General features: G+C 43.5%; 1 protein-coding gene across 1 annotated transcript; it reads right to left on the bottom strand.

Annotated features, from left to right (window-relative positions):
* Positions 1-248: 248 nt before the first annotated feature.
* LOC141091452 (cystatin-A-like) lies at positions 249-5,196 on the bottom strand. Its single transcript, XM_073577022.1, has 3 exons — positions 5,042-5,196; positions 4,678-4,779; positions 249-468 (listed from the first exon to the last, which is right to left on the bottom strand). Exons 1-3 carry the CDS (start codon positions 5,111-5,113, stop codon positions 343-345), a joined length of 300 nt encoding a protein of 99 aa, XP_073433123.1. The 5' UTR covers positions 5,114-5,196; the 3' UTR covers positions 249-342.
* Between the last annotated feature and the right edge of the window lie 8,142 nt (positions 5,197-13,338).

The raw sequence follows: 13,338 nt of genomic DNA, 5'->3' as shown, positions 1-13,338 counted from the left end.
TGAGACTCTGCGATCGGCCATTGTGCAGTGGGCAGAGTCTCACTCACACAAGGGAGCAGGCATTGGCCACCGTCTCTGAAACTTCAGAGTGTCACTTTCTGCCTAATAAAAGAGGCCGTGAGTCCAAGTGGGCCCCTTCACATGACAGGGCCCGAGCAGCGGTCCCCATTACTCCCCCAGTAACTAAGCTACTGGCTCTGCTACTTTCATCTTTATCATTAGTTCACCAATTACAGACTCAGCCAAGATAGGAGAAGATTTATTTATTACTTTGCCCATCGGAGCAGGATTTCTGGCCGATCTCCACATATATTCAGAATCACATACTGTTAAAAATCACAGTTAAAAAACTGCGATGGTTTCTTCCTTAGTTTTCCCGCACTGAAAGCCCAGTAGCTTTGGTTCTTCTGCAGCATTAGAAAGAGGTTCAAATATTTTCACATGACAGAACTGACCTCCAATAGCGACCTGTGGAAAGACAGGCGGACACGTTACAAGGGGAGTCCTCCAATCACTGCTCAGTGCACAAACCTTTATATAAAGTATCCTGACACCCCATAATGTGATCGGTGTGACCCCACGTGTATGTACGAGGTGTACAGAGCGGAGCCATGTGTGTGCGAGGTGTATGGAACGGAGCCCTGTGTGTACAAAGTGTACGGAGCTGAGCCGTGTGTTTACGGAGTGCAGCAGAGCAGGGTGTGTATGGGGTGTACAGAGTGAAGCCGCGTGTGTATGGAGCGGAGCCGTGTGTGTACGGAGCAGAGCCGTTTGTGTACAAGGTGAGCGGAGCCGTGTGTGTACGAGGCATACAAACCGGAACCGTGTGTGTATGAGGTGTGCGGAGCCGTGCGTGTATGAGGTGTATGGTGGGGAGCATTCATACCTCCCAACCGTCCCGGATCCATCGGGACAGTTCTGATTTTGAGAGAGGGAGACTGCCCCAGCTGGGGGCTTACTTTTCCCGCGGACACAGGAGTACACGGCGGAGCCCCAAGGAGCACTTAAAACTTGCACGTGACGTTCTACCGGAAGTGACATGCTGGAAACTGACCGGAAATGAGATAATTTCAGGAGGAGATTTTGACGGAACCATGGAGGCACTTCAGGGAATGCTTCAGATCCATCAACGTGTCCTCCTCCGACAGTGCGAACAGCGGGATCACCTTGGAATCGGGGATGCCGGCCATGTGAGCGGATCATGATATTTCCTGCATCAGGTGGGCACTACAATGGGAGCCGGGCTGCTATAGTATCTTTATAGAATCTTTCTCTCTGTTTCTTTTTCTCTCTCTGTTCTTTCGCTCTAATCTTTTTTTTCTTTCTCTGTTCTTTCTTTCTTTCTTTCTCTCTCTGTTCTATTTCTTTCCCCTCTTTCTTTCTCTCTGTTCTTTCTCCCTCTCTCTGTTCCTTCTTTCCTCTCTTGCTCTCTCTCTCTGTTCTTTCTCTCTCTCTGTTCTTTCTTTCTCTCTCTCTCTGTTCTTTCTCTCTTTCCATTCTTTCTTTCTCTCTCTGTTCTTTCTTTCTCTCTCTGTTCTATTTCTTTCCCCTTTCTTTCATTCTTTCTGTTCTTTTTTTCTTTCTTCTCTCTCTGTTCTTTCTGTCTTTCTCTCTGTTCCTTCTTTCCTCTCTTTCTCTCTCTCTGTTCTTTCTTTCTCTCTCTCTGTTCTTTCTCTCTCTGTTCTTTCTTTCTCTTTCTTTCGCTCTCTCTATGTTCTTTCTCTCTTTCCCATCTTTCTTTCTTTCCTCTTTCTCTCTCTCTGTTCTTTCTTTCTCTCTCTCTGTTCTTTCTTTCCCATCTTTCTCTCTCTGTTCTTTCTTTCTTTCCCCTCTTTCTTTCTTTCTGTTCCATCCCCTCTTTCTTTCTCTCTACCTCTCTGTTCTTTCTTTTCTTTCCCCTCTTTCTTTTCTCTCCCTCTGTTCTTTTTTTCCTCTTTCTTTCTCTCTCTGTTCTTTTTTTGTGTCCACTCTTTCTTTCTCTCTGTTCTTTCTTTCTTTCCCCTCTTTCTTTCTTTCCTCTTTCTTTCTGTTGATCTCTGTTCTTTCTTTCGCTCTGTTCTTTGTTTCTTTCTCTTTCTTTCCCCCTTTTCCTTTCTTTCCCCTCTTTCTTTCTCTCTCTTTCTTTCTTTCTCTCTCTCTGTTCTTCCTTTCTTTCTCTATGTTCTTTTTCTTTCTCTGTTCTTTCTTTCCCTTCTTTCTTTCTTTCTCTGTTCTTTCTTTCACTCTCTCTGTTCTTTCTTCCTCTGTGTGTGTTCTTTCTTTCTCATCTTTTTCATACGTACACTACTAATCAATAGCCTCCTTCACATGAATGTGTTTTGCCACAGATCGTGTGTCTGTGTGGATCACATGGAGACAAGTCCGTTTTTGGCTGGCACCACGGACGCCACACGGCATGAATCGTGGTATGTGTTAAAGGGGGGGCCCACTGAGACTCTTTTACCCAGGGCCCTTAAAAACCTGGAGCCGGCCCTAATCCTGACATCCCATAATGTGATCAGTGTGACCCCAGTGTCTGTGTGTATCCTGACATCCCATAATGTGATCAGTGTGACCCCAGTGTCTGTATGCATCCCGAAATCCCATAATGTGATCAGTATGTGACCCCACGTGTCTGTATGCATCCTGACATCCCATAAAGTGATCAGTGTGACCCCACGTGTCTGTATGTGTCTTGACATCCCATAATGTGATCAGTGTGACTCCACGTGTCTGTATGCATCCTTACATCCCATAATGTGATCAGTGTGACCCCATGTGTCTGTATTCAACATGACATCCCATAATGTGATCAGTGTGTGACTCCACGTGTCTGTATGTATCCTGACAGTCCATAATGTGATCAGTGTGACCCCATGTGTCTGTATGTATCCTGACACCCCATAATGTGATCGGTGTGACCCCACGTGTCTGTATGTCCTCCTCCCGACAGCGGGATCGCCTTGGAATCGGGGATGCCGGCCATGTGAGCGGATCATATTTCCTGCATCAGGTGGGCACTACAATGGGAGCTGGGCTGCTATAGTATCTTTATAGAATCTTTCTCTCTCTGTTTCTTTCTCTCTCTCTGTTCTTTCTTTCCCCTCTTTCTTTCTTTCTTTCTTTCTTTCTGTTCCATCCCCTTTCTTTCTCTCTACCTCTCTGTTCTTTCTTTTCTTTCCCCTCTTTCTTTTTTCTCCCTCTCTGTTCTTTTTTTCCTTTCTTTCTCTCTCTGTTCTTTTTTTCTGTCCACTCTTTCTTTCTCTCTGTTCTTTCTTTCCCCTCTTTCTTTCTTTCCCCTCTTTCCTTCTGTTGATCTCTGTTCTTTCTTTCGTTCTGTTCTTTGTTTCTTTCTCTTTCTTTCCCCTTTTCCTTTCTTTCCCCTCTTTCTTTCTCTCTCTAATCTTTCTTTCTTTTTCTGTTCTTTCTTTCTCTCTCTGTTCTTCCTTTCTTTCTCTATGTTCTTTTTCTTTCTCTGTTCTTTCTTTCCCTTCTTTCTTTCTCTCTGTTCTTTCTTTCACTCTCTCTGTTCTCTCTCTGTTCTTTCTTCCTCTGTGTGTGTTCTTTCTTTCTCATCTTTTTCATACGTACACTACTAATCAATAGCCTCCTTCACATGAACGTGTTTTGCCACAGATCGTGTGTCCGTGTGGATCACATGCGTGTCCGTGTGATCCACACGGAGACAAGTCCGTTTTTGGCCGGCACCACGGACGCCACACAGCATGAATCGTGGTATGTGTTAAAGGGGGGCCCACTGAGACTCTTTCACCCGGGGCCCTTAAAAACCTGGAGCCGGCCCTGATCCTGACATCCCATAATGTGATCAGTGTGACCCCACATGCCTGTATGTATCCTGACATCCCATAATGTGATCAGTGTGATCCCACGTGTCTGTGATCCCACGTGGAGGCCACACACGATACTGAGCATCATTTTGACTCGTTTCCACTTTTAATTTGGAGGTCTCTTCAAATCCAGGCCTCCATTGGTTCAAAAATTTGATTTCCATTGATTATTTTTGTGTGATTTTGTCGTCAGCACATTCAACTTTGTACAGAACAAAGTATTCAATGAGAATATTTCATTCAGTTAGATCTAGGATGTGTTATTTGAGTGTTCCCTTTATTTTTTTGAGCAGTGTATATATATGTACATACATGTCATTGAGACACACACATATACAGTATATATTTATATATTTTTATATTTCATAGAGTTCTACATAGCATAATAGCCGCTAGATCAATTGCCGGCTTCTGTAAAATTATTACAGAACCCGACATGAAATGACACATGGTTACATACAGTAAACCATGTAATATCAAAACGATTTATATATGTCAGTGTTTACTAAATTTATTAGTTTGTGTTAGGAAAAATTTGGAACTCTAGGGGTTAAATTTAAGGCTATAATCGCGGAAAAAAATTGCGTGGGCTTCCGTGCAATTTTCTCCACCAGAGAGGGAAAGCCAGTGAGTCAGGGTAGATATTAATAGCCTAGAGATGAACCATTGTTTTTTGGGCCCCGCTGGCTAAAAAAGGTGTTCTCTAACTTGATAAGTTATCGCTCAGAGTGATTCTATAATTCCGGGTTACCGGATTAATTCGATTTCTCTGTTATTACAGAGCGCCCTCTGCTGGATCCTGACCACCCCCGGCCCACCAGGATCACATGGAATCCTGTAGATCACTTACCTTCACTATGTAGTTGTATCCAGCTACAACTTGAAGTCTGTAAACTAAAGCCGTAAACTCTCCGGCATTTATCCCGGATTGATATTGAAACTCATTTCTTACCTGATGACAAAGAAAAGACAAAAGAAGAAAAGACGTTTTATATGTGACGGAATCTCCAGTATATGTTGTGTGATGACACAAGGACGGGATGTCTACACTCGTCACCAGAGAAGGCTTGAAGATGAGGAGTGTGGAAGAGCGGTGCAAAGGTCTCCACTGTCGGCCGATAGAGGGAATGGATGAACGGACCAGGTGTCGCCCGTTTAAGGAGCTTCTACCCCAAATTTAGAAGAAGCTGATAATACGCCATGATGTTACTCACCCAGTCACAGGCAGCTTGTATTCTTTCATTAGCTGGCTTTTCTGGGCCAAATCCACCAGGTAGCCCTGACATCCTGAGGTCAAGCTCTGCGGACCGAGAGGAGAACGTGCAGACACCCGCTTATATGCCCATGGACCGAACCACTCAGTGACGGGAGGGGGTTATCTGACCTCGCGGAGCATACTCCTCTGTATTGATCTATGAAGCCGCCCTCTCAGCACAGTGGTTGGAGCCGGTTATACCTGTCAGGTGTGGCTGCTGGGTCAGGTAGGGAGGCTGCTCGTACATGACTGCGGGACGAGATCTCCACAATATTCATGAGCTGGAAATACATCTTTATTAATGAGACTATAATTTATAGTAACCTCTCATTATCCGAGTCTGGGAAGCAAATGATGAAATCTCTAGAGACGTGACATACATTCTGGGACTATGAAAATCCACGGAAATATGGAGGGAAAAACTTGGAAAAGTTACATTGTATGGAAAGAAATTTAATTTTTTTTCAACTCCATTGTCCTTGGTGTCCATTGCTGCCATTATATAACATCCAGCCCCCGCGCCCCAGTGTGTAATATCCACCTGAGTACATTGTGCCTGCTGTACAGTTGGTGGAGGAAGGATAATGCTATGGGTCTAGTGATGGGAGAGCTTAATCTTCAGGGCAAGACATTGTGGACAATCGTAGCTTGGCTTCAGCTTTGTCATGGCGTGTCAGTTCCCCATGATTGTGCCCAGACATGGTGGGGAGTTTGGTGAACATGTCTGGCCACACAAGAGTCCGGACCCCAACCCATCTAACACCACAGGGATGAAGTACGTAGACCAGAGATTGTGATGTGTATAGAAATGGTGAATAAGATGTGACCTTTATTAATTACACAGGTATGCTAAATTTTGGTTTAGAACTAGTGATGAGCGAGTATACTCGTTGCTCGGGTTTTTCCGAGAATGCTAGGGTGATTGCCGAGTATTTTGGTGTACTCGGAGATTTAGTGTTTGTTGATGCAGCTGCATGATTTGCGGCTGCTAGACAGGCGGAATACATGTGGGGATTTCCTGTTTGTTAGGAATTTCACACATGTATTCAGGCTGTCTAGCAGCTGCAAATCATGCAGCTGTGTCAACAAACACTAAATCTCCTAGCATGCCAAAATATTCGGAGATCACCAGAGCATGCTTGGGAAAACTCGAGCAACGAATATACTCGCTCATCACTATTTAGAACATATGGATTTTTTAAAAAACGTGCGTGAAATTCCATACAAGTGAAAGGAACAGCAAAAATCTTTATTGTGGTCAACATTGTGCACAATATTATACATAAAAATGTGTTGAATATTTAATCTGCAACTTTATTGGAAATTAATTTTTGCACCTTTTCCTTTTCTTCCAAGCTTCTCTTGATATCTGTTCTCTTATAGAAAGCCTGCAGATCTTCTGTGTGAAGCATCCAGCAGTGGTCCCCCATCAAGTTCACATTCCATCTACCTTAGTAATGACATCTTTCTTCTCCATAACAGCACCAAGGTTTTCAGGAAAGTAGTCCAAATAGGAAAGTAAATTTGTAACTTCAAATTCATCTGACCACCCAGGGCTTTGAAACGTTTCAGCATGTTCCCCACGATGGAAGTTCACTTCGGATCTTTGTTGTTGCCTAGAAATTTCTTTACAACTTCTTTAAAAGAATCCCAAGCTCTTTTCTCAACAGCGTTCATTTTTGTTTCAAACACATCATGATTCATGAGTTTCCAAATATCCAGAACCACAACAATGCCTTCCTTCAGGTTTGCTTCTGACAGCCCTTGAAAGTTGGTACACAGGTACTTAACAGTCTCTCCTTCTTTTGACAGAGCTTTATAAAACTGCTTCATCAATCCAAGCTTTATGTGGAGTGGCGGCAGGATAACTGTGGTAGGAATAAACTAAAATTTCCACAACTATGTTCTTGAATCCAGGTTGCAAAGATGTTCTCGTTGGCCAACTTTTTATGCTCCAGTGATGAGTCCTATCCCAGCTGTCTCATTCACACAAAAAACATGGGTACTTTGTGTATCCTCCTTGCTGCCCAAGGAGCAAAGAGAGAACTTTCAGATCACCACATATTGGCCATCCTTGATCCTCATAGTTAAGTTTCTTGAAAATAAAGTCTAAGTTCTCATAGCTTTCCTTCAAGTGCACAGAATGCCCTACAGGCACTGAAACAGACTTGCTGCCATTGTGCAGTAGCACAGCTTTCTGACTTTTTATCGATGAACCAATAAAGAGTCCCCTCTCAAACATTGTGCTCAATGTTACATTTTTCGCTCAGCCCAGGAACATCAATGCAATATACTAGGACACCGTCTTGAGAGAACCATTCAATGAATTCCTTTTCTCTGCTTCTGTACCATGAAAAACAGGTACCAGGAGTGAGCAGGTTCTTTTCATTCAGTCTAGAGACTAAAAGTTCTGCAGAATGTTTAGGAAGATTCAAAACCCTGATTAAATCATTTAATTTGGAATAAAATAAAAATTGTGAAAAAAAACTGTGGCTTGTTGGGACTGGCGTGAAAGTCTTCGTCAGAATCATGCTCTTCATGTTCTGAATCTGGCGGATCTTCAGGTTTCTCTAGAGGTAAAGGAACAGGTATTCCTGGACCATGAGGCACAGGGCGACTCGCTGACTGGAGGTCTAGGTATATAATCTCCTTATTTTTAAGGTTGAATCCCTCCACGTTGCACATATAAAAGTAGCAGTGATCACTATGATTTTGCGTCTCCCTCCATATCGTAGGCTCGCCAAATGAAAGCTCTCTGTCTTCCTTTTAGACCACTGTCATACTTCTACACGAACAGACACCAAACTCATCCACCAAAGTTCACGCAAAAGGGTCAAAGTATGGTGCAAGAAAAAGCCTAGTTGGTGAAAAAACTGTAAGTGATGGAATTTTTTGATATTTTTATTGAGTTCAGAGATTGAAAATAAATAAAAATCACCTCTTACTTGTCAAACAATCTTCCCCTTGCAGATCTGTGTTTTTAGCTCGGACTTCTTGTGGTTATGTTACCTTCTTATATTCGAGACTCAACGGAATTATTGATCAGGATGCAAGGAATATCCTTGTGACATCCTCATGGCCTCTGCTGACATCGAGTCTCTGTATAATTCCATTGCACATGAGGATGGCCACAAGCGGTTGTCTTTTGTTTGAGATCAACAAACCTTGAATGTGATCTGATTGATCTTCTTCTCCTTCTATTGCGCTTATATTGACCCATAATTACTTGCGAGATTCTACAATGGGGGCATCTTGTACACCCTAATACGCAAACCTCTTTCTTGGTTATTGCGAGCAAAACATTGGGATCATTTTAAGAAACACCATAATTTCAATTCGCGGTTCCAATATTGACCAAGTCCAATTAGGCTCAAGAAATCTTTGGGTCAAAAAAAATAATTTGGTGGATTACAATTTTGGATACCGTTAAACCTAAAGACTTGAATGGTCTGGTAAATTTGGTGCCGTTTCTATTGTAGGTCAGTTCTCAGCATTGCTCTGGGAGGTTGGGTTGTGTCTTGAGTCTCTTTTAATTGCTCATTTTTAATGTTCTTAGTCATCTAAAGTTGTTTGTTTTGTCTTATATTGTAGAATTGGGAATAGAAGATTCATCTTAATATATTTTGGATTTGCCGTAGCCTGGAACTGGTTCATTGTGTGGAATTAGTTTTGGTCTTGCAGTCTTATATTTTATTCTTATATGGGCTTTTTTGCTCAAAGGGTGAAATAAAAAATGATAATGTGAAATCATCATTCCCTTTCCTTTTTTTCTTTTTGCACTCTTACACTCATGGCTGTGGAGTCAGTATACCAAACCTCGAACTTCAACTCCTTGACTCCACAGCAACGGTCACTACTGAGCATGGACATAAAGTGCAGCACATTCATCTCAACTAAAAGCCGAGATCCTGAGATCCGGAACAGAACAGACATTAAAGGGGTTGTCCGGGCTTTTCACATAATCTCAGTACATATCTGGGCTGCAGAAGTAGTTTACTTTCTGTCACTAGTTTGCACGGTTTTCTAGATATTCTGAACAGAACGTCCGAGGGGGGGGGTGTTATGGCATTGAAATGAGAACTAGTCGTAACCTCCTACTCTACTCCAAACCTGCCCTCTATAGCAACAACCCCACCCTCCATAGCTACAGGCCCTCCCCGACCACATGAAGAAGCCCTCATCTACCCCATGTGCTCTCCCCCTTGTCTGCTGTCTCTCTCCTTCCTGTGCTGTGTTCTCCCCTCATGTGCTGTCCTGTTTGAGCTGTCTCCGCCCTTTGCTCTGTCTCTCTCACTCCTGTGCGCTTTCTCTCTCCCCCATCTGCTGTATTCCCATACTGAGACACCCATCACTTAGGTGTCCCAATATGGCGGTCAGTGAACTTCTGCCGCTTGGAATTCTGGGATTCGGACACATCTGGATGGAACAGGATGTGAAGACATTACAAGTACAGTGGGGCAAAAAAGTATTTAGTCAGTCAGCAATAGTGCAAGTTCCACCACTTAAAAAGATGAGAGGCGTCTGTAATTTACATCATAGGTAGACCTCAACTATGGGAGACAAACTGAGAAAAAAAAATCCAGAAAATCACATTGTCTGTTTTTTTTACATTGTATTTGCATATTATGGTGGAAAATAAGTATTTGGTCAGAAACAAAATTTCATCTCAATACTTTGTGATATATCCTTTGTTGGCAATGACAGAGGTCAAAAGTTTTCTGTAAGTCTTCACAAGGTTGCCACACACTGTTGTTGGTATGTTGGCCCATTCCTCCATGCAGATCTCCTCTAGAGCAGTGATGTTTTTGGCTTTTCGCTTGGCAACACGGACTTTCAACTCCCTCCAAAGGTTTTCTATAGGGTTGAGATCTGGAGACTGGCTAGGCCACTCCAGGACCTTGAAATGCTTCTTACGAAGCCACTCCTTCGTTGCCCTGGCGGTGTGCTTTGGATCATTGTCATGTTGAAAGACCCAGCCACGTTTCATCTTCAATGCCCTTGCTGATGGAAGGAGGTTTTCACTCAAAATCTCACGATACATGGCCCCATTCATTCTTTCATGTACCCGGATCAGTCGTCCTGGCCCCTTTGCAGAGAAACAGCCCCAAAGCATGATGTTTCCACCACCATGCTTTACAGTAGGTATGGTGTTTGATGGATGCAACTCAGTATTCTTTTTCCTCCAAACACGACAAGTTGTGTTTCTACCAAACAGTTCCAGTTTGGTTTCATCAGACCATAGGACATTCTCCCAAAACTCCTCTGGATCATCCAAATGCTCTCTAGCAAACTTCAGACGGGCCCGGACATGTACAGGCTTAAGCAGTGGGACACGTCTGGCACTGCAGGATCTGAGTCCATGGTGGCGTAGTGTGTTACTTATGGTAGGCCTTGTTACATTGGTCCCAGCTCTCTGCAGTTCATTCACTAGGTCCCCCCGCGTGGTTCTGGGATTTTTGCTCACCGTTCTAGTGATCATTCTGACCCCACGGGGTGGGATTTTGCGTGGAGCACCAGATCGAGGGAGATTATCAGTGGTCTTGTATGTCTTCCATTTTCTAATTATTGCTCCCACAGTTGATTTCTTCACTCCAAGCTGGTTGGCTATTGCAGATTCACTCTTCCCAGCCTGGTGCAGGGCTACAATTTTGTTTCTGGTGTCCTTTGACAGCTCTTTGGTCTTCACCATAGTGGAGTTTGGAGTCAGACTGTTTGAGGGTGTGCACAGGTGTCTTTTTATACTGATAACAAGTTTAAACAGGTGCCATTACTACAGGTAATGAGTGGAGGAAAGAGGAGACTCTTAAAGAAGAAGTTACAGGTCTGTGAGAGCCAGAAATCTTGATTGCTTGTTTCTGACCAAATACTTATTTTCCACCATAATATGCAAATAAAATGAAAAAAAACAGACAATGTGATTTTCTGGATTTTTTTTTCTCAGTTTCTCTCCCATAGTTGAGGTCTACCTATGATGTAAATTACAGACGCCTCTCATCTTTTTAAGTGGTGGAACTTGCACTATTGCTGACTGACTAAATACTTTTTTGCCCCACTGTATATATTAGTATTCAGAACTTTCCAAAATTATTATAGAAACATTCACAGCGCATCCTGCATTGAACTACTGCACCCAATTTATTATATATGTTAGGAGTTGCAGTCGGTCCATTTTATACCGACTCCACCAAAATGAACACCGACTCCAACTCCACGACTCCAACTGAAGCAAAATGGACACCAACTCTGACTTCATCACTCCGACTTCAACTCCACAGCCATCACTTTTTATTTCATGTTTTTTTATTATCCAGTTCACTTTTATATCCCAATTTTTATTTGAGTCCCCTCCCAGCATGTTTCACCATTGTTAGGCAGCCCAAAAAAAGCAGGGATTGCCTGTCATACAATGGCAATCCCCACATGGTTTTTTTGGGTGTCTAACAGACACAAAACATTGGGGACTTGATCAACTTCGATACTCTGTGCCCACTCGAGCACCTGATGCGAGCACTTGCACTCAACACTAATGACAATTTTTTTCAATATAACGTTCTAATGTTAGCAAATTCTGTGTCATACCTGTGGGGTCAAAATCCTCACTATATGCCTGGGTAAAATTCTTGAGGGGTGTGGTTTCCAAAATGTGGTCAGTTGTGGGGGGTTTCTGCTGTTTAGTGCCTTAGGAACCCTGTTAAATGTCACATGTGCTCCGCAATCCATTTCAGCCAATTTGTGTTCCAAAATTCAAATATTGCTCTTTCCGTTCCGAGCTCTGCAATTTATCCAAACAGAACTTTTTGACTACATGTGGGGCATCGCCGCACTCATATTAAAATGAGTAACAAACTGTGGGGTCCACTTTTTGGTGTTACATCTTGCAAAAGTGAGACATTTGGGGTTAAAGCAAGATTTTAGAGGTAAAGTGATATATTTTTTTTTCATTCCAGTTTGCATTAATTCCTGTGTAGCAATTGAAGGGTTAAAAAATTTCCAAACAGTTTTAAAGTATTTGAGGGGTACGGTTTTTAAAATGATATCACTTTTGGGGAGTATACAATATGTAACAGGTCCCTCAAAGTCCACTCTCCCAGTGAGTCATGGCACCCGCAAACCATAGTAGTAAAATCTGCACTTAGTTTTGCACTATTGGAGCAACCAGGAGAAATTGCACAACAAACTGAGAGGTCCATTTTTTACTATGAGCCCTTATAAAAAATTAAAATTTGGGGCTAGAAATGTAATTATTCTTTCATCATGGGGGGTTCTGTTGTTCTGGAACCTCAGGGGCTCTGCCAATGTGATATGGAGACCTCAAACCAGTCCAGCAAAGTCTGAACTCCAATATGGCGCTTCGTCCCTTCTGAGCTTTGCGCCGTGCTTCAAAACTAGTTTTTGACCACATATGGGCTATTGGTGTACTCAGGAGAAATTTCACAACAAATTGTATGGTCTTGTGACGTCCGCCTGCGGGTCTGGGCTGCAGCCAGGCAACACCCCGAGAAACACTGATACCCTTTACCCCTATACAGGGATCTGGATTTATAGCAGAGCCCAGGAGGCGCTGTCTGAATAGGAGCAGTGACCAGAGCAGGACGGTCGCCAGAAAGGTGTTCCAATACAGGACACAAACGTGGAGATATGCGAGTCTAAACCAGTCGGGCAGCAATGGTACAAAAACGGTAGACAGAAGCAGAGTCAGATTCAGGCCGAGAGTCATAAACCAGGAGAGTCGCAGAGGTACAGAATCGTTAGGCAGAAGCAGAGTCAGATTCAGGCCGAGAGTCATAAACCAGGAGAGTAGCAGAGGTACAGAATCGTTAGGCAGAAGCAGAGTCAGATTCAGGCCGAGAGTCATAAACCAGGAGAGTAGCAGAGGTACAGAATCGTTAGGCAGAAGCAGAGTCAGAAGTCCAGGCCAAAGTCAGTCAGTCAGAAAGCAATTCACACAGTAACACACAGGGGAACCAAGAATATATCCGGCGGCTTGCAAGACCAGTCCCAAGGTATTTCAGGGATCAGGTCACCCCTCATAGGTTCCTGGACTGATGATGTCATCAGTACCGCCCCCAGGACCAGGCCAGATGGAGATGCAGTAACCTCTTGATGACTGACAGAGGGGTGGAGCCTGCGTCCACCAGATGCCTGCGCAGGTGCCCTTACTCTGTCAGCACCATAACTCCCGGGCGAGCCATGGCGCCTCCTAGTGACCGCGACAGGAGCAGCAGACCCAGAATTTAACGGCGACGTGACAGACCG

This window comes from Dendrobates tinctorius, unplaced genomic scaffold (genome assembly GCF_039654945.1).
Source record: "Dendrobates tinctorius isolate UK_male_01 unplaced genomic scaffold, ASM3965494v1 ptg000054l, whole genome shotgun sequence".
Lineage (NCBI taxonomy): Eukaryota > Metazoa > Chordata > Amphibia > Anura > Dendrobatidae > Dendrobates > Dendrobates tinctorius.
The sequence above is the reverse complement of the archived record's forward strand: the minus strand, read 5'-3'. Positions and strand labels throughout refer to the sequence as shown.